Source organism: Ochotona curzoniae, unplaced genomic scaffold (genome assembly GCF_017591425.1).
Source record: "Ochotona curzoniae isolate NIBS_2020 unplaced genomic scaffold, NIBS_Ocur_1.0 contig_430, whole genome shotgun sequence".
NCBI lineage: Eukaryota > Metazoa > Chordata > Mammalia > Lagomorpha > Ochotonidae > Ochotona > Ochotona curzoniae.
In genome coordinates, this window is record NW_024466219.1 from 13,303,779 (window position 1) to 13,321,532 (window position 17,754).

The 17,754-nt window shown below is 54.1% G+C and overlaps 1 protein-coding gene across 1 annotated transcript; it reads left to right on the forward strand.

The window, feature by feature from the left end:
- Window positions 1-657: 657 nt before the first annotated feature.
- Window positions 658-9,741, forward strand: LOC121160101 (alpha-1,3-mannosyl-glycoprotein 4-beta-N-acetylglucosaminyltransferase-like protein MGAT4E). The gene is made up of 4 exons (XM_040985787.1): window positions 658-749; window positions 1,266-1,783; window positions 2,114-2,210; window positions 8,594-9,741. Exons 1-4 carry the CDS (start codon window positions 658-660, stop codon window positions 9,729-9,731), a joined length of 1,845 nt encoding a protein of 614 aa, XP_040841721.1. The 3' UTR covers window positions 9,732-9,741.
- Window positions 9,742-17,754: the final 8,013 nt, after the last annotated feature.

A 17,754-nucleotide genomic window follows, 5' to 3' on the forward strand; every position in this document is an offset into this window, starting at 1 on the left:
AGGCTGGGGCGCGGCCGGGGTCCCCAGGGTCCTGGTGGCGGGCGAGCGTGGCCCGGCCCCCGGCGTGCGAGTTCCCGCCCCCGAGAGCAGCTGGGGCAGACGGAGGTGGCGAGGACACGACACGAGTGTCCACTCGCGGAGCAGCGCGGGGCGGGCTCCCCTGCGTGGGGGGCCTTGGGAGCCACTTGTAGCGCCCGCACCGCCGGCCGCCACTCTCTGCGCGTTCTGCGTGAAGGATCGCGCCCGTGTCCACCCTGCCAAGGCGCCCGCGGCCCGAGGGAGCAGCTGGCAGCCGTGCGCGGGACTAGAAAGCCTAGGGGACCCCCGTGGGGGTGGGTGTTGGGGAAGCGGCCCCCGCCAGCCCCTCGGCCGCGCCCGGACGGCGGCCTCGCAGCCCCCCATGGCTCGGGTGGCAGGCCCGAGGAGGACACAGGTGTCCGGCCCACAGGCGGGGAGCGTGGCCCACAAGGGGAGGGCACTCCGGCAACGGAACTTGGCTTCGGAAGTGGCTACACAAAGCCGGCCACGTCCCGCAGCCCACGGGGACGGCACGTGAGGGGGCCTGGCTCCACGCGCCCGAGTGGGCCGGCCCTGCGTGAGCGCCTAGGGGAGTGGGAGGGCGGCGCGCAAGACCTCAAAACACAACTTCACACGGACATGGGCCCTGTGTCCAGAAAGCAGACGCTGCTGCCCCGCCTCCCCAGGACTTCACTGGGGCCGCCAGGGGACGAGGTCCCCCGGAGGAAGGCGTGCGTCCCGAGGGCCTCTCTCTAGAAAAGGGACAAGGGGACCTGGGGTCCCCCATCTCCCACAGACTCTTCCCAGCGAGACTCGGCCCCCGAAGGAGCTGCTGGCAGCGGTCCTGGGTCCCACCCCCAGCCGCACGGGAGCCGGGGGAGACGCGAGGACCCGAGGGATCGCAACCCCGTCCTCCTGCCGCCGCCCAGTTGTGTGGACGCGTGTCAGGGTCCAGCGTGAGGAAGACTCCGCGGTGGCTCTGGGCCGCAGCCGCCTCCCTGCCTCACGCTCGCTTCCCACGAGCCAGGCGAGCACAACTTTGTGAGGACGACTCCGGGGGCGCGGTGCCGGCCGGGCTCGGTCCAGGGGCGCCCGCGGGCCCGCCGCCAGCCCGGCCCCGCTGCCCGGGGGCGCCGCCGCGCCCCTCCCCCGGCGCCGCCGTGCCCTCTGTGATGCGTGTTTACATGCGCGGAGGGATCCGTGCCAGCTGACAGCCGCACGGGCAGCCGGCGCTTCTTTTTTTAAAGAGCCCAGCCGCGGGCGCTCATTGGCCACGGCGCGGCCGCATCAGTCCCCGGGGGCGGGGCGCGGGCCGCATTGTCTGGTCCGGGGCCGGCCGGACGCCCCGCGGGCCGGACCCGGGCCACCCCGGGCTGGAAGGGGGCTGGCGCCGGCCTCCCGAAGGGCTGCGTGCGCGGCCTCGGCCGGGCTGCCGAGGAGGCGCAGGCCGCGCGGCCCTGGCGGCCGCAGGGCATTCGAGGCCGCTGCGAGTGCCACGTCTCCAGGAACCCACTCCTTCCGCCGGGACGCACCCCTTCCCCCGCGCGGGCCCCGACCCCTGAAGCTGTGGATGGCTCCGACCCTGCCGAGGGCGGGATCGCCGCCAGCACGCTGAGTCCCCAGCCGGCCTGCGCCTTCGGACCCCGCGGGGGGCGAGGGGCGCTCCTTGGGGAGCGCGCTCCGGTGTCCCCCGCCACCCCGATCCCGGCCTGCGCTGCAGGGGGCGGCCCCCCGCGCTTGGGAGGGAGCGGCAGCCGCGCGGCACGTAGCGCACGTGTGCGGCACCGACCTGAGTTCCTCGGTCCCGGCCCTGGAACGTGCGGAGTCAGGTGGCCCATGTGGCAACCCGCACATGCCTGCCGGGTTTCTTTGGGTGTCCGCTGTCATGCACCGTGTTTGGTGTCGAACTTTCTGCTCCTGTGTCCCTGCCCAGTCCTTCGCCTGCGCCTGCACCCGGGAGTGGGAGAAAGGCCCGCACCTACTTGAAGGGGACGAGGAGCCTTACAAGGGTGTCCCCTCGGCTGGACAGACCTGCCGTCCCCAGCTGTCCTGCCCTCCTATACTGTCCCGTAAGCTGCACTGCTCCCTTCCTCAGATCTCTCGCTGACAGCTCACCCCGCCCTGAGAACTGCCCTGGGGTCCAGTGCCATCAGTGATGGTGTCAACTCAGAGCTTCTGTCCATGGACCGCAAGTTTGTGGCCTCTCTGGGGACCCCCCACCTCCCTCTGCCTCCCCTCATCTCCCCAGCCTTCTCATCTCCTTTCCCTCATTCCCTCTTATCTCCCTTCCCTCCTCCCCCATCTCCTCTTCCTCTCCAGTCTTGGAATCCCTTTTTAGCTGACTCAGGCCTGCTGAGATCTGGGGTAACTGCACCCTGAGCCCCAGGCTCAGGTGTGTCTGGGTGTGAGCCCCCAAGGGGCCAGGCCCTACCCTGGGTCCTGAGCAGGCAGGCGGCAGGTTCCCACGGTGCAGTCTGACCCGCCCTGCCCACGCTAGGCCTTCAAGGCACGTTTCCACCCGTTCCAGTTGGGCCACTTCAGCAGCCCAGGACTCCTGAGTGGGTCCGGAGACGCCGCCGGACCGGCTGCGTGGGAAACCCAGCTTCCTGCGCTCCCGCAGCTGCAGCCAGCCTGGCCACCACCAGCATATGGACCTCAGGGGCCCTCTCAGCTCAGCCTTCTCAGCGCTGTGGCCTTGGCCAGCTGGAATGTTTGGAATTCCCTGCATGTGGGATGAAAGCCTTCCAGCAGGATGATGCAGGCTAGCCTCCAGTCACTCAGGGGGGCCCAGAGCACCTGGCCCACCCCACTGGAAGCTATTACAACCAAATGAAGCTGTATCTAGCCCCCGGGGCTGATCCCTTACTGTCCAGTTCTAACTCCCTCCTCCCCCTTCCCTGGTGGGAAGGGGCTGGATGGGAACAAGGAGAAATGGTAGGCAGGAGTAATTCAGTCTGTTAAACTTGGGAGCTTGTAACCATTGCCACCACTTTTCAGATGCAGGAATGAAGACTAGGCCAAGGGCAGCAGGTGCAGTGACCAGGACACCATTTGGGACACCCACCTCCCATCTCGGCACACCTGGGTCTGATTGAGTCTCTGTCACCATCAAGGCAGACTAGATTGAGTTTCAGCTGGCCAACCTTGGCTGTTGCAGGTATCTGGGTAGTGAACCAGTGGAAGAGAGAGCTGTGTCTCTGTCTTCCTCTCTGGATCTCCACTTTCAAACACCTGAAACGCCTTAGCCACAGTCGCATTGCTGATAGCAGAGCAGGGACTAGGGTAGTCATAGTGGCCACCTGCTTCTGCAAACAGCAACCTGACTGCTCCCCTAAAGGCCATAGGCCCCCCACAAGTGGCCCTCCCTCTCCAGAACTGTAGCATCCACAGCAACAGCACAAACCCTCCTGTGGTACATTCCTCACCTTCTGCAGAGGTCTCCCTGCTGGAGACCCCCTGAGGGAGGTTTGTAACCTGTAATAGTGAACAAGTACTGCCTCAATGTACTTTCTCCTGCTCTTTGAGCAGCTTCCAAGAAGGTACGCGCGGACACAAAGGGAGAGAGGCAGACGCCAGCTACTTGCAACCCAAGGAGGCAGACAGGCGCTCTGCAGGAAAACCTCCCTCCAACCCTCTGATTGTGGACCGAGAACAGCCGGGTGTGTGTGTGTGTCTGTGTGGGCAGGGTGAGGGCAGCTGGTGGAACCCTCACTTCTCAGCTATGGGCAGCTCAGCTCAGCCTTGCAGAAGGTCGATGCTGGTCAAATGTTCATCCTCTCCCCTCTGCTTCTCTGGGGAACCCTGATTCATTCTGGAGTCTTCATGGAAACACATATATATTTTTTTTTAAGTGTGGGTTTGAACATTATGTCAGCCGGAGTTTGGTGTGAGTCCTGGCTGCTCAGCTTCCAGTCCAGCTCCCTGCTTAAGTACCTGCCAGAAAGGACAGTGAAAGTCCAAGTGCTTGGGCTCCTGCCACCCACGTGGGAGACCCAGATGAAGCTCCCTAGCCCCAGCTTTGGCTGGACCCAGCCTTGACTGTTGTGGCCAGCAGATGTATATTAAGTTTTCTGATTAATCTTTAATTCCATTTTCCATGAGCTTTTTCAGCTAGGCTTGAACACCTCCCATTCTCTCTTGTCCTCCTGAGTCCCCAGGACAATCTACATCATACAAGAAATCAGTATCTCTTACTCCTGCACTTGGACCCTTGATTATTCACTCCCCTTCCTTCTGTTGACTTTCCCCCACCTCAATCCCCATAGCTGTCCAGCCGTAGGGCTCACGCTATTCCCAGCTTTTGGGTATCCTGTGCCAAACAGATGCCCAGCACGAGAACAAGAGCTGGCCAACAGTCTCCAAGTCTCCCTAGACATGACTTGAATCAGGGGTTACCCAGGGCCTGGGAGGTGGAGTGCAGTCCGTCAAGGGTGCTGCAGCCCTGCAGGGATCATCCCGGCTCACACAGGGAGGGCAGCTACTTCCAGCTGCTCCAGAGAAGCCAGCTAGTAGGCTTTTAGGCAAGCACTCTTCATCTTTCAATGTTTCGGCAAACTTCAAAAACAGTGTGTAGACCAACAGAGAACACTTGTAGTCAGACTTTTTTTTTTAAGATTTGTTTTATTTTTATTGCAAAGTCAGATATACAGAGAGGAGGAGAGAGAGGAAGATCTGTCAGTTGATTCACGCCCCAAGTAACCACAACAGCCGGTACTGTGCCAATCCAAAGCCAGGAGCCAGGAACTTCTTCCAGGTCTCCCACACAGGTGTGGGGTCCCAAGGCTTTGGGCCGTGCTTGACTGCTTTCCCAGGCCACAAGCAGGGAGTTGACTGGGAAGTGGGGCTGCTGGGATTAAAACTGGTGCCCATATAGGATTCCGGGGCATGTAAGGCGAGGACTTTAGCTACTAGGCAACTGTACCGGGCCCTAGGCTTTTTAATATTTATTTATTTACTTATGTTCTCTAAATCCTCCAGAGAAACTGGAATAATATGGCAAAATACAGAAACATTCTTGGAGTACTGTGTACCTGTTTGAAAATGCAAAAATTAAAATGTGTATGTGTGGGGATGGGCAGAGGGAGTGATATGTTAGGAATACAGGAAGATGGCCCTCTCAAGCAGGAGGTAAAGGCCATGGTGGCAGTGGACATTACAGCTCAGCATCCCATAGCAAAGTGCCCAGGACAGCACCCCAGCTCCACTTCTGACCCTGCTTCCTGCTAATGCTCCTAAGAGGCAGCAGAAGACGGCTCAAGTGCTTGGGTTCTGCCACTCATGTGGGTGACCCGAAAGGAGTTTCTGATTCCTAGCTTCAGCCTGGTCCAGCCTCTGGCTACCATGAGCATCTGGGAAATGAACCTATGAACTTCTCCCCATCCCACCTCAGCCTGTCAAATAAAGCAGTAAAAACTAGAACACAGTACTGGCACTGGACTTCAGGGGGAACACAAATGGCTCATTCTCAGGAGGTATGCACATGTCACGTGTCAGTCCTATGCCTGTGCACCTCTGTTGAGAGGGGAGCAGGCGGGCAGCACACAGGAGACACATCACAGAGGGGATTAGGTCAAGAGCAGATGCCTGGGGAGTCTTCATTGTGCTGCCTGATCACCTTCTCGCTCGCTATCCCTCTCTCTCGCCCCTCTGAGGGGTCTGTGCAATCAAGACACAGTCTAGAAAAATCAGCTACTTTTGTGTAGAGGTTGGTGTCAGAACCACTTAGGGGACTGGAAATATGCAGGGAGAGAATCAGGAGGCTGGTGAGCAGATGGAGTGAAGCGCCTCCTCTATTTACCTGCAAGCAGGAAATACATCCTCCCCAAACCCCAACAATAACTCACCTTCACACACAGCTGGCAGAATCACGTCCCAGTGAAGGTCTGTGAAGATGAAAGATTGAAGGAGGACACAGGCATTATTGCAAACAGAAACCAGCTCACGGCAGCACTCCAGCGCATCTGCTCTGATAGTTCAATTTTTGTTGGAAAAGGAGGTGGAGGAACCAGGATCACCTGTTTTTCCAGGTAAAATGGAATGTCACTGAGACACCTGGCTGGCCTTCATTTGAGTAGGGGGAATGTGGGGAGATCTGATCCAAGGTCAAGGGGTGTGAGTTGCCTTCTCTTTAGTTCCCTAGGGGCATGTTGGGAAAAGTCAGGGGTGATGATGCCAAGGTGGCGTGGGTGACATGACAGTGACACCTGGGGGCAAGTGGGGGTGAGTGACATGTGGGAGTGATGGACTGACATGTAAGCGTGACCAGGGGTGATGTGTGCAAGTGTCGTGGGGTAACAGGGGATGATGTGGAGGTGATACGTGGGGGTTGACATGTGGGGTACCATGTGAGGATGACTAAGGGTGGCATGGAGGTGACACTGGGGTGACATAATGGAGGTGAACCCTTGCAGAACACATAGGAAAGGTTCAGGTGTGGCATCCCCAGAAGTCTACATTGCTTTCTTGCTGTAGGTGTCGCAGCCTGAGAAGTCACCATGCGGTATTCCATCAGGCGTTGCATCTTAACCTGCATGGCCATTGCGCTCCTGTGGCTCTTCATCATTTTGGAAATCCCCAGAGAAATCGAAGATGATAAAATCATCATGCTGATTGAAGGCGAAGTAGCAACCCTCACTCTCATTTGGGGACTGGGGGTGGGGGAAGGGAAAGTAGCAAGGACCAGCAGTTTCTTGAGAGCAGCTTCCTTTTGGAAGCTTCCCGTCTGAGAGCAGGAAGCTTCAGAGGGAACCTATTAGTCACAGGGAAGCTGCTGGACTTGCAGGTGTGTGTTAAGGTGATGGGGAGGAGCCAGGCCTGCCTGCTGAAGCCCTGGGTATCCCAGGCTACCCGGCCAGCATCCTGAATGCAAGCTGGACTTGCTTCCAGACACTGCGACTCCCTCCACCTGCCATGTGCCTGGAAAAGCTGTGGGAAGCCACTGGGGTGCAAACCCTCCTCTTCTTGGGAAAGGGGACATGTTTTCCCTGTCCCTATCCCAGGGGGGCAGTTATGGCATGAGCAAGAGCCTGAAGCCACTAGAAGACTGGGAGACAATCACCCTGAAATACACGGAAAAAATCCAGCGCAGAAGAAAGAGTGAGTGCCAACGCTGGGAAATGGGGATAGGTGGTAGGAGTAAGAGGGTAAGACTGACAGTGCCCAGGAGGATTTGCATCTGGAAGGAATTTTCTTCCCCTGCTCCAGTCATTGTCATCTTAGGGAAGAGAGGATGCAGGAGGGGAAAGGTGGGATTCTGTGCTACCGGTGCAGCACGAGACATTGCTGTGCTGTCCTGAGTGCGTAGGGCCTGCTCGCGCTGGCTGCTGACCTCCTTCAGTGAGGGCAATGTTTGTGTTTGTGGTTGTGCTGGGCATCCTTGGGATGGGGGGAGGGAAGCGAGGCTTATCATCTTTACGGTGTTTAAATGGAAAGGGGGAAGAAATCGAGTATCATAAAGAAAAGGATAGTGGTTGTCTACATGTGTGTTGTGATAGAGAAATTAAAAAGAATAGATTAGTGCATAGCTATGGCAGGGGAGGGCAAGAAGGCAGAGTCCTGGAGGAGGAGGCTCAGGTGTTGTCAGAGGAAGGTGGGATTTCTGAATTAAAAATTACCAGGGGCACGTGTAGTGACACAGCAAATTAAGCCACTGTCTGGGAAGCCAGCATCCATAGGGGTGCCAGTTTGAGTCCCAGCTGCTCCACTTCTGGGTTATCTCTCTGCTAATGTACCTGAGAAAGCTGGAAAAGATAGTTGAAGTACTTGGTTTCCTTCTATCCCTCTGGGAGACCTGGGTGGAGTTCCTGGCTCATGGCTTTGACCTAACCTTAACCCTAGCCATGGTGGCCATTTTGGGGAGTGAACCAGAGGATGGGAAATCTTAACCTCTCTTTCTCTGAAATGTTGCCTTTCAAATAAACAGAGAAATAAATAAATAAATCTTTTATTAACAAGCAAAGAGGAAAGCAGTGTCTTAGAAGGGTTACATAGGCCAGCTCCCTGGGTTCTTTCTGTGGATTCTGTGGGTTCAAGTCCCGGGGCAGAGGACTTCCTAAGAATCACACTAGCACACCAGCAATGGCAGAACTGGGATCAGAACCCTGGGCCCCAGCTCCCAAGAGAAGATCTTTTCCTAATGTACTTTTGGCAGAGGAGGGCTTGGGGAAGAGCCAGGTGTAGACAAGAAGGCTATGAGGATTGCAACACTAGCTATTGATTGCTGGGCACTGAGATCCGTAGGCCTTGGTACCACCCGGCTCAGTCCATTGCCAGCTGTGATGTGTCTGCCAGGTCTGCGGTGGCCACTGTTTGAATGCAGGTTCAGCCATTCTTAGAGTCTCACAAGCTTATGAGTGAGGCTGATGTGGCTAAGAACCATGCTGTAATTTAAAGCAAAGAAAGAAGAGAACAGAGAAAAAATAAGATGAGGGAGAGAGAAAGAAAGGAAGGAAAGGATTGGGGCAGAAAACAAACACAAGAGGGGGAGAGAGGAAGAGGGCAAGGGAAAGTGGGGAGGTCCCAGGTGGCACCCCACCACGGTCCCCCCTCACCCCGGGGCTCACTGACTGACCCGGTCTTGCTCCTCCTCAGCATGGCTGACAGTGGGGTTGTCCACAGCGTCCCAGCAGGACCAGAAGAACCTCCTCTACACGCTCTTCAGCCTGTTTCACTCTGTCTCCAAAGCTGAGCGGAAGCGGCTCACGGTGTTAATACACTTAGCCTACCCAGACCTCGCTGGGCTCAGGGACACCGTGGCGCACATATCAAGACTCTTCAGTCCCCAAATCCTGGCAGGGCAGCTGCTGGTGATCCACGCCCCAGAGGAAGTCTACCCGGCCGTGGATAAGCAGGACTGGGACTACGGTGGGCAGGAATACTCCAAGCAGAATGTGGCCCATGCCTTCCTCATGAGTTTTGCCAAGAACCTCTCCAGCTACTTCCTGTTATTGGGAGACAACGTCTTCTGTGCTCCCAACTTCATCACGCACATTCACTCCAAGGTGACTGCCTTGAAGTTCTATCCTTGGGCGCTGCTGGAGTTCTCCAACATGGGCTTCCTGGGCAAGCTCTTCCGCAGCAGGGACCTCCCACTCTTGGCCCACTTTCTGCTGCTCTTCCACAAAGAGAAACCACTAGACAGGATGATCTCTCACTTCCGCTCCCTCCTCGGCCAGGATGACCCCATCCTCAGCCAGCCCTTCCTCTTCTACCACAGGGTATACCACCCCACTACTGGCAATGAAGCGGTTCCCAAACATAGCCCTCCCGACAGGCCCAACAACCCACCTGCAGCTGTCTACACCAATATGAAGGTGTTCACCGTCCACTTCCCCTGGGAGGCCTACACTCTGGACGAGTCATTCTTCTGGACCTACAACGTGAGCGTGGAGAACCACCTGACTGTGATATTGAACCACCCAGCAAACCTGAGCAGGGTGCAGGTGCTGACGGGCTCCATTGTGGACGGGGCGAACGCCCTGGAGCAGGGGCAGGTGGAGCTGGGATATAACCCCTTGGGGACACCTCAGTACTGCACCAGCTTCACCCTGCTGGGCCACCTCCTGGAAGGGCAGATGGACCAGAAGATATTCGGGAGGCGTATGGGGTATGAAGTGAGTTGTGTGAGGCTGGTGGTGAAGCTCTCTCAGCTGGGTGGTCTCATGGTCAGGCACATCAACCTCTGGGAGGAAAAATCCCAACTACCAACACCCTGATGGGGAGTCAATGATGGTATGAAAAATTAAACCCTTGAACCCACTTCCTTCTGGTCTTGGTGTCACCCAGCTATTAGGAGACACGTTCCTTCCTTTCTCTAGCTAAACAAGCAGCTCTCACAGGTCACTTGCGCTGGGAAAAGAGAACTTCATTCGGTGAAGGAGTGATGGGACGCTGAATGAGCCACAGTGGGGCAGGAGGGGCCTGTGTGTGTACACTTCAGTGATCAGAGGTGGAGGTGACGTTTGCTGTGGGGGATGGGTGAGTAGAAAGTCAGAGGTGCCTCTAAAACTGACCCCAAAAATAAGCCAAGAAAGCGAGTGTAGTTAGGAGTCTATCCCTTAGATGTTTAGGGAAATAGCAACAAAATGACTCCAACCTCGGGCTTCTAAGCTGTGTCCCCCGGCAATCTTCCCTTTCTCCTCCCCACCCGGTGTTTGTAACCAAAGCTCCTTTGGCCCATCAGGTATTTACTCCTTGACTCCCTGCCGGCTTCTGCGTCCATAACAATACAGACACTCCTTATTTGTTATGGAAAACAAGGGGGAGGGGCATTTTCCAATCACATTCTTGTTCCTTCCTTTTTAAAATGTTTGTTTGAAAGGCGGTGAGAGAAAGAGGAAGAGATGTCTAAGAAAAATAAATCTTCCACCTGCCGGTTCACCCTCCTGAAGCTGCTTGCAAGGAGGACTTCCGGTGTGGCTGCTGGCTCCAGTTTCCATCTAGCAGGGAAGGGTGCCTGTGGAAAGCAGCGGGGGGCGGGGGGAATGGTCCGAGCACGCCCCCCCAAGACTCCCCGTCTTCAGCCTGGCACAGCTCTGGATATTACAACTGCTTGGGGAATGAATCAGCAGATGGAAAAATTCCTTTTTTCTCTCTGTTTTTCTACCTTTCAAATTTGTAAATATGTAAATATTTTTTAAAAGGGAAAAAAAGGCATAGGATTATTCAATGGAGAAAAGAGCTTTCAAAAAAATTTCCCCCAGGCTTTAATGTTTATTAATTTTTGTTGCAAAATCAGATACACAGAAAGGAGGAAAGACAGACAGGAAGCTCTTCCGTCTAATGATTCACCCCTCAAGTGACCACCTGAACAGCCGGTGCTGTGCCTAATTGGAGCCAGGAGCCTCTTCCAGGTCTCCCACGTGGGCTTAGGGTCCCAAGGCTTTGGGACATCCTTGACTGCTTTCCCAGGCCACAAGCAGGAAGCTGGATTAGAACCGGCGTCCATATGGGATTCTGGCACATTGAAGGTGAGGACTTTAGCTACTAGGCCACTGCACCAGGCCCCAAAAGATGGCTTTTCTTACAGAATTAATGTGTGAGGAAACTGTGCCGCACATTTGGACTCAAAGGAAGATAAATATTAAGCCTGTTTATACATACCCTTTCCATTCTTTAAGATTGATTTATTTATTTTAAAGGTAGAGTAAAAGAGAAAGGAGGGACAGGGAGAGAGAGAGAGAAATCTTCTACCTGTTGGTTCAATCTTCCAATAGTTGCAATGACCAGAACTAGGCCAGGTCCAAGTCAGAAACAGGAATCCCATCTGTGTCTCCCACGCGGTGGGCCACCTTCCACGTGTGCGGAGCGATTTGAAGGTCATCACGGAGACTGATGTTCTGCCTGGCGCCATTCCTTCTTCCTCACAGCTCACCAATCAGATGTAACCTGGCATTCCACCTGAGAAATGCCAGTCTCCCAGCCCTGCCCACTCAGCAGTTACTCCTAGGCATTCACCTGCAGGCACCAATCCCCTGGGGCCTGCCTCAATCCCTCCTAATCCCGCCTCACACATTGCGGGCCTACCTGAACATCAGGGGCCCCAGGTACCTCCATCTCCCCCCTCCCGCTGATCTCCACCACCTCCACCCCGTTCCTGCCCCGCTGGAATAAACCTCCTAATACCTCATTGCGTCTGGTGTTTTCAGCTCACGGTAAAGAACCAGGTTGCGGGAATTAGCTGCACATAATAATATCATCACCATAATATCGTAATAGCATATGAGCGAGAACTCAAACCGTCTTAAATAAGTAGCACCACTGTCCCCCCGTGTATCAGCAGGATCTGTAGCAGAAGTAGAGCTGCCTGGAAACTCACAGGGGATCTGGAGTCACAGGCAGCAACTTCATCCGCTGCATCATCATGTTGGCCCCTCACGTATTTTCTTCGTTTCAATTTATATACAAGAGCTCTGTTTCTGCCCGATGTTATGGCTCAATGGCTAAATCCTCACCTTGCAAGTGCCCAGATCCCATATGGGTGTCCTGGCTTCAGATCAGCTCAGCTCCAACTGTTGTGGCCATTTGGGGAATGAACCAGTAGATGGAAGATTTTTCTCTCTGTCTCTCTTCTCCATAAATGTGATTTGTCTTTCAATTAAAAAATAGATAAATCTTTAAAAAAAAAAAAGGAGAAAACTTTGTTTCACATTCATAAAAAGCTCAATATTGTAAAGACAAGCAAGCCTTCATTCTGTCCCTCCCTCTCTCTGTAGATCTGATTTTCAAATAAAAATAAATCTTAAAAAGAGTGGACCCTCTCTTCAAGAACTATGATTCAATAACAAAACGGAGTGAGATGAGGTGCATGCTAAAAAAAAGCATGTGAGCCCTGAGCATCTGGGGCACGAGGGAAACAATACTGGATGAAGAGCAAAGGCCTGCCCTGTACAGCACAAGCCACGTCCAGGACATGTCCAGACTGCACCAATCTGTGGAGACTCAGCAGCAATTTGTGGCCACATGTGACAGCAAGTGGCATTGGAGAGTCAGTGCTAACAGATATGGGACTTTGTGGGGCTATGAAATGATTCTAAAGTGATTATGGTGATGGTTATACAAATTGTGACTAAATGAAAATTATAAAAAGAATGAGTTTTGGTGCTGATGTTTTGGTTTAGTGAGTAGTTGCCTGAGAAGCTGGTATGCCATATGGGTGCTGGTTCGTGTGTCAGCTGCTCTACTTTTTTTTTTTTTTTAAGATTTATTTATTTTTATCGCAAAGTCAGATATACAGAGAGGAGGAAAGACAGAGAGGAAGATCTTCTGTCCAATGATTCACTCCCCAAGCGATCACAATGGCCAGAGCTGTGTCCATTTGAAGCCAGGAGCCAGGAACTTCCTCCAGGTCTCCCACGTGGGTGCAGGGTCTAAGGCTTTGGACTGTCCTCAAATGCTTTCCCAGGTCACAAGCAGGAAGCTGGATGGGAAGTAGAGCTGCCAGGATTAGAACAAGTGCCCATATGGGATCCCAGGGCGTTCAAGGTGAAGACTTTAGCTGCTAGGCCACCGCACCCAGCCTAGCTGCTCTACTTCTAATCTAGTTCTCACAAAATGGTTGAAGTGCCTGGGCCCCTGCCAGCCTTGTAGGAGACCTAGATGGAGCCTCTGACTCCTGGCTTTTACATGGCCAAGTTCCCACTGTTGCCGGCATTTGCAGACAGAACCAGCCAGAAGAACCTGCTCTGTATCAGTATCTCCCTGTCTCACTCTGCCCAGCAGATAAATAAATCTTGGGGTGGGTGCTGTGGCATGGTGGGTAAAGCTGCCACCTTCAGCATCTCCCATGGGAGCCTGTTTGAGTCCCGCTGCTCCACTTCCAAAACAGCTCTCAGTTAATGGTCTGAAAAGCAGAAAAGATAGCCCAAGTGCTGGGGTCCTTGCACCCACTGGGGAGACCTGGAAGAAGATCCTGGCTCCTGGCTTTGGCCTGGCTCAACCCTGGTTGTTGCAGCCATTTGAGTAGTGTTCTAGTGGATAAAAGATCTCTAATTCTCTTTCTGTCTCTCTCACTCTCTCTAACTCTGCATGTTACATAACTTAAAATATATATATATTTAAAAGAAAAACTATGTCTTTAAATTACCTCATTCAAATACAGCCACAGATTGTGAAACCATGAGACCTCAATAGAGACATCACTGCAGGGTTTCCAAGAGAAGACCCAGTTAACCCTAGAATGCTGCTTGGTACTTAGCACTCAGGGGAGACATCAGCCACCATCAGGCTCACTCCACGAAACACGGAGCAAAGACGGCCATCCCGTCAAGGTGCCGTGAGTCCCCGATACCCTGCGAGGAGCCCCTTCTTTCTGCTGCCTGGCCTGCCCCTTCCTCTGGACTCCCTGGGCACCCCTTGTCAAGGCGAGGACTTTAGCACTGTGCCGGGCCCCAAACTCAGATTTTAACCCCAGCTACATTTGCCAACTCAGGGATTTTAAGATGTTAACTGAGCCAGTTTCCCAGCTTGTAAAACAGGATTCCACCCACCACATGCGAGTTCAAGAAAATCCAAACAGAGGGAGGAGTGGGAGCTCAGAGAATACTAGGCCTACACTTCCTTGTCTCTGGAAGTGCAGGGCCCCAGGCCTGAGTGTTGGCCAGGCAGGCATGCCTCCTGCCCACTGCCCGCTCCTGTAGAGAGGACCCCAGGCTGTGGCCCCTGCCAGGGGCAGCTGGACAAGGTACACCAAGCCTGGGCTCAGCCTTAGGCAGGCCCAGGCAGGTAGGGCACCTCTCCTGTGGCCAGCCCTGCCTCAGGTGGGTGTGGACAGGCAGTTCTCTATCATCAGGCTCCAGGACACCATTCTCCACTTTCTGGCAGGGCAGCATCAGGAACCCTGGGCATCAGGAAGCAATGTGGTCAGCAGGAGGACTAAGGACAGAAACTCTGGGTCCCCTTTCGGCTGTTATCTCTCCCCTCACTCTGTGTGGGAGAGGATGGCATCCACCGACAGGAGGAGGAGCCGGCTTGGGGGTGTGGCCTGAACACATGGCTCAACCATGGGTGGCTGCTATCCTAAATGTTCTCTATGGGGCAGGCAAGGTGAGTGCATGTCCCGAGTAAGAGCTGGAACCATGAGGCCAGAAATGCATCGTGCCGGGTTCTGACACAACCCAGTTTATAGTTTTGCTATGGCTTTCCCAGAGCTGTTGGAGTAAAAAACAAATCTCTTATATATTGGTTCATTCTTCAAATCCCCACAATATAGGGCGGGGGGTGGGGTGGGGGAGGCTGAGCCAGATCCCAGAACTCTACCTGTGTCCCCATGTCCCCAAGGGTAGGCGTTAGAAGGAAGCTGGAGCTAGGAGTGCGGCCAGGCTTGGAACCTGGATGCTCCAATACAGAACGTAGTTGTCAAGTGCTCTTTCCAACCCTCAAAGACATTGCTGGATAGAGAAGCCCCATAAGATGAGCTGAGCGAGAAAAAAAATGATGCCTGGCCCACCCCTCAGCCATCCCCCAGAGGCTGTCCTGGGTACTTGGGGTACCCCAGCCCCACAGGGAGGGGAAGCCACTGCCACCTCGCCCTGCCCAGGTAACAGGATCCCAAGGGAGTAAACAGTGGCTGTTTTAGGGCTTTGAGCACTGGGGTAGTTCCTTAGGGAGCTGAGGCTGACGGGCAGCAAGCCAGCACCTTGTGCAGTCACAGTACACACTGGGCTGGCTTCCTTCTGCTGGAAGCTTTCTGCAGAGCCCTGGCCCACCTCCTACTCAGAATATCTGGACCCCACTGCTGACCAAGTGGCCTGGAGAGAGGACAAAAGCTCTGCTAGTACAGAATGCATGCCACACCCTCTGACTCACCTCCAAGCTTCTGGGGGCCACAGAGGAGGGGCCAGGAGGGAGTGAGGGGCACTCTACAGGGGTGGGCTTGCCGCCAGAGCTTGCAAGGCTGAGGGAGGCGTGCACGTCATGAGAGTCCATGACAAGGGGACATGGGCATAATGAACCACTGAGAATGTGTCTGAAAGAGTATAACTGGGGAGAGAAATGATGAGCCAGAGAAGCACAAACAAATGCTTGCTCAGAATGGGGACCAGGGGGTCCACCACAGTAGGCTAGAGGCTAAAGTCCTCACCTTGCATGCGCCAGAATCTCATATGTGCACCGGTTCTAATCCCAGCAACCCTGCTTCCCATCTAGCTCCCTGCTTGTGGCCTGGGAAAGCAGTCACGGACAGCTTTGGGATCCTACACCCTCATGGGATATCCAGAAGAGGCTTTGGGTTGGCGCACTCCGGCCAATGCAGTCACTTGGGGAGTGAATCAACGAATGGAAGCTCTTCCTCTCTGTCTCTCCTCCTCTTTATATATCTAACTTTCAAAAAAAAATGTTTTAAAAAAAGGTTCCTTTGGGAAACATGTTTCAAGGGCATTTCATAAAAAAAAAAAGGATTGGGGATTGAGGTTCTTTACGGGAGTGGTGGACAAGAGGGTGTTAGAACAATCAACGGTCGTGGTCACTGCTGTCGGCCAGCACTGCTCCAGGTGTGGACGCCTGACCTCCCTGCCACCCTGGGCTAGCTGGTCTTGTTGTGGTCCCATTTGACAGAGCAAGAGCAGGAAGCCGGGGACCCACAACTTGAGCAGAGCCACGCAGCCCAGGAATTCTGCTGCTAGAGCTTGGTCCTCAGCACTTGGCTGTTGCAGGCCAGGGTGAAGCAGCCCACCCGAGACTCAGGCCTCGTGGAGCAATCTGTTGGGGGTCTGGGAGTCATCCACTGGAGCAGCAACTGTTTCTGGGCAGACTGCTCTAAAACAAGATGACCCACCAGGCCAGACCTACTGCTACAGCGACCCCTCATGGGACTTGTCCTTAGCCTTCCTGACAGCTGAAGACAGACCCTCCCAGATAGGAAGCCTGGTCCTCTGAGGGGCCTGTCCAGACACGAAAGGGACAAATCAGACTCCCAGAGATGGGTCTGAAACATCCTCAGCCTTCAACGACTTCCTCCTGCTGCTTGCTGAGTCCTTGCCCATGCAGATGCAGGTGTGTGCCTAACCGCCTCGAGGTCTGGCCCAAGGCCTCCCTTTCTTCCCACATCCATCTAGGGATATGTTTCCAATGCAGCTCCCTGCTAACAGCCTGGGAAAGCAGCAGAGGAGGGCCCAAGTGCTTGAGACCCAAAAAAAGCTTCTGGCTCCTGGCTTTGGATTGGTCCAGTTCTGGCTGGAGAGTGAACCAGCAGATGGAAGATCTTTTAATCTCCCCTCATCTGTAAGTCTGAATTTCAAGTAAAAACTAAATAAATTTTTTAAAAGATTTATTTATTTTTAGTGCAAAGTCAAATATATATAGAGAGGAGGAGAGACAGAAGAAGATCTTCCATCCAATGATTCACTCCCCAAGTGAGCACAATGGCCGGTGCTACGCCAATCAGAAACCGGGAGCCAGGAACTTGATCATAACGACTGTCTGTGTCCTTCCACTGCATGAGGGCTGTTCTGGGCCCTGCAGGGTGGTGAACAGCAGCACTGGTCACTTTGGGCTATGTGTGAGGACACCCCCATCCCAAGTTGCCACATCAATAACATCCCTCAACATCGTCCTCAGAGAGCTAAATTGATTCAGGTTGACAACTACATTAAGGACAGGTTAGTCCCTGGAGCAGGTACTAGAAGGTTCTGGAATATTCTACAGAGTGTTTCCCCTCTTCTGTTCCCTATGGCTCCCTAGAATTTATTTATTGAAACCAGGTGCTCAATAAATATTTGAAGAAATGTACAATCCAGGTCACTCATTAGGTTGTGTGATCACTTGAATAATACCTTCTTGCTAGAAATATGTGAGGGCTACTTTGAACTGTGTCCAACATGGCCTAGTGATCTAGGTTATAATTTGCAGATCAGCTAATCCTGTTGTGTCCAATTAAACCAAATACCACAGCAGTGGCACCAGAAGGGGAGGAACTAGGGCTTTGGGCACTGTGAGTATCACCCGTCAGCTGGCAGTTAGCTAGCTGGAAGTTGCGGCAGTCATCCCACCCATTGCTGCCCATTGCACAGTGTACAGTGCAGCCTGGTCCCACCGTCCACTGCTGACTCACGGGCAGTGTGGAACTCCCAGTATCTCCTCAATCTCTAACACATTCAGGCTCTAGAATGCCAACTCCCTTTCCATATCACCCTCCTGGCATGCCAGCCCCAAATGCCAAGTTCTGCTTGGCAGAAAGTAAAGCTAAATGCATGACCAGGAAAGGGGCTTGTTACCGGTTGGATTTGCACTTGGCCAAATTCA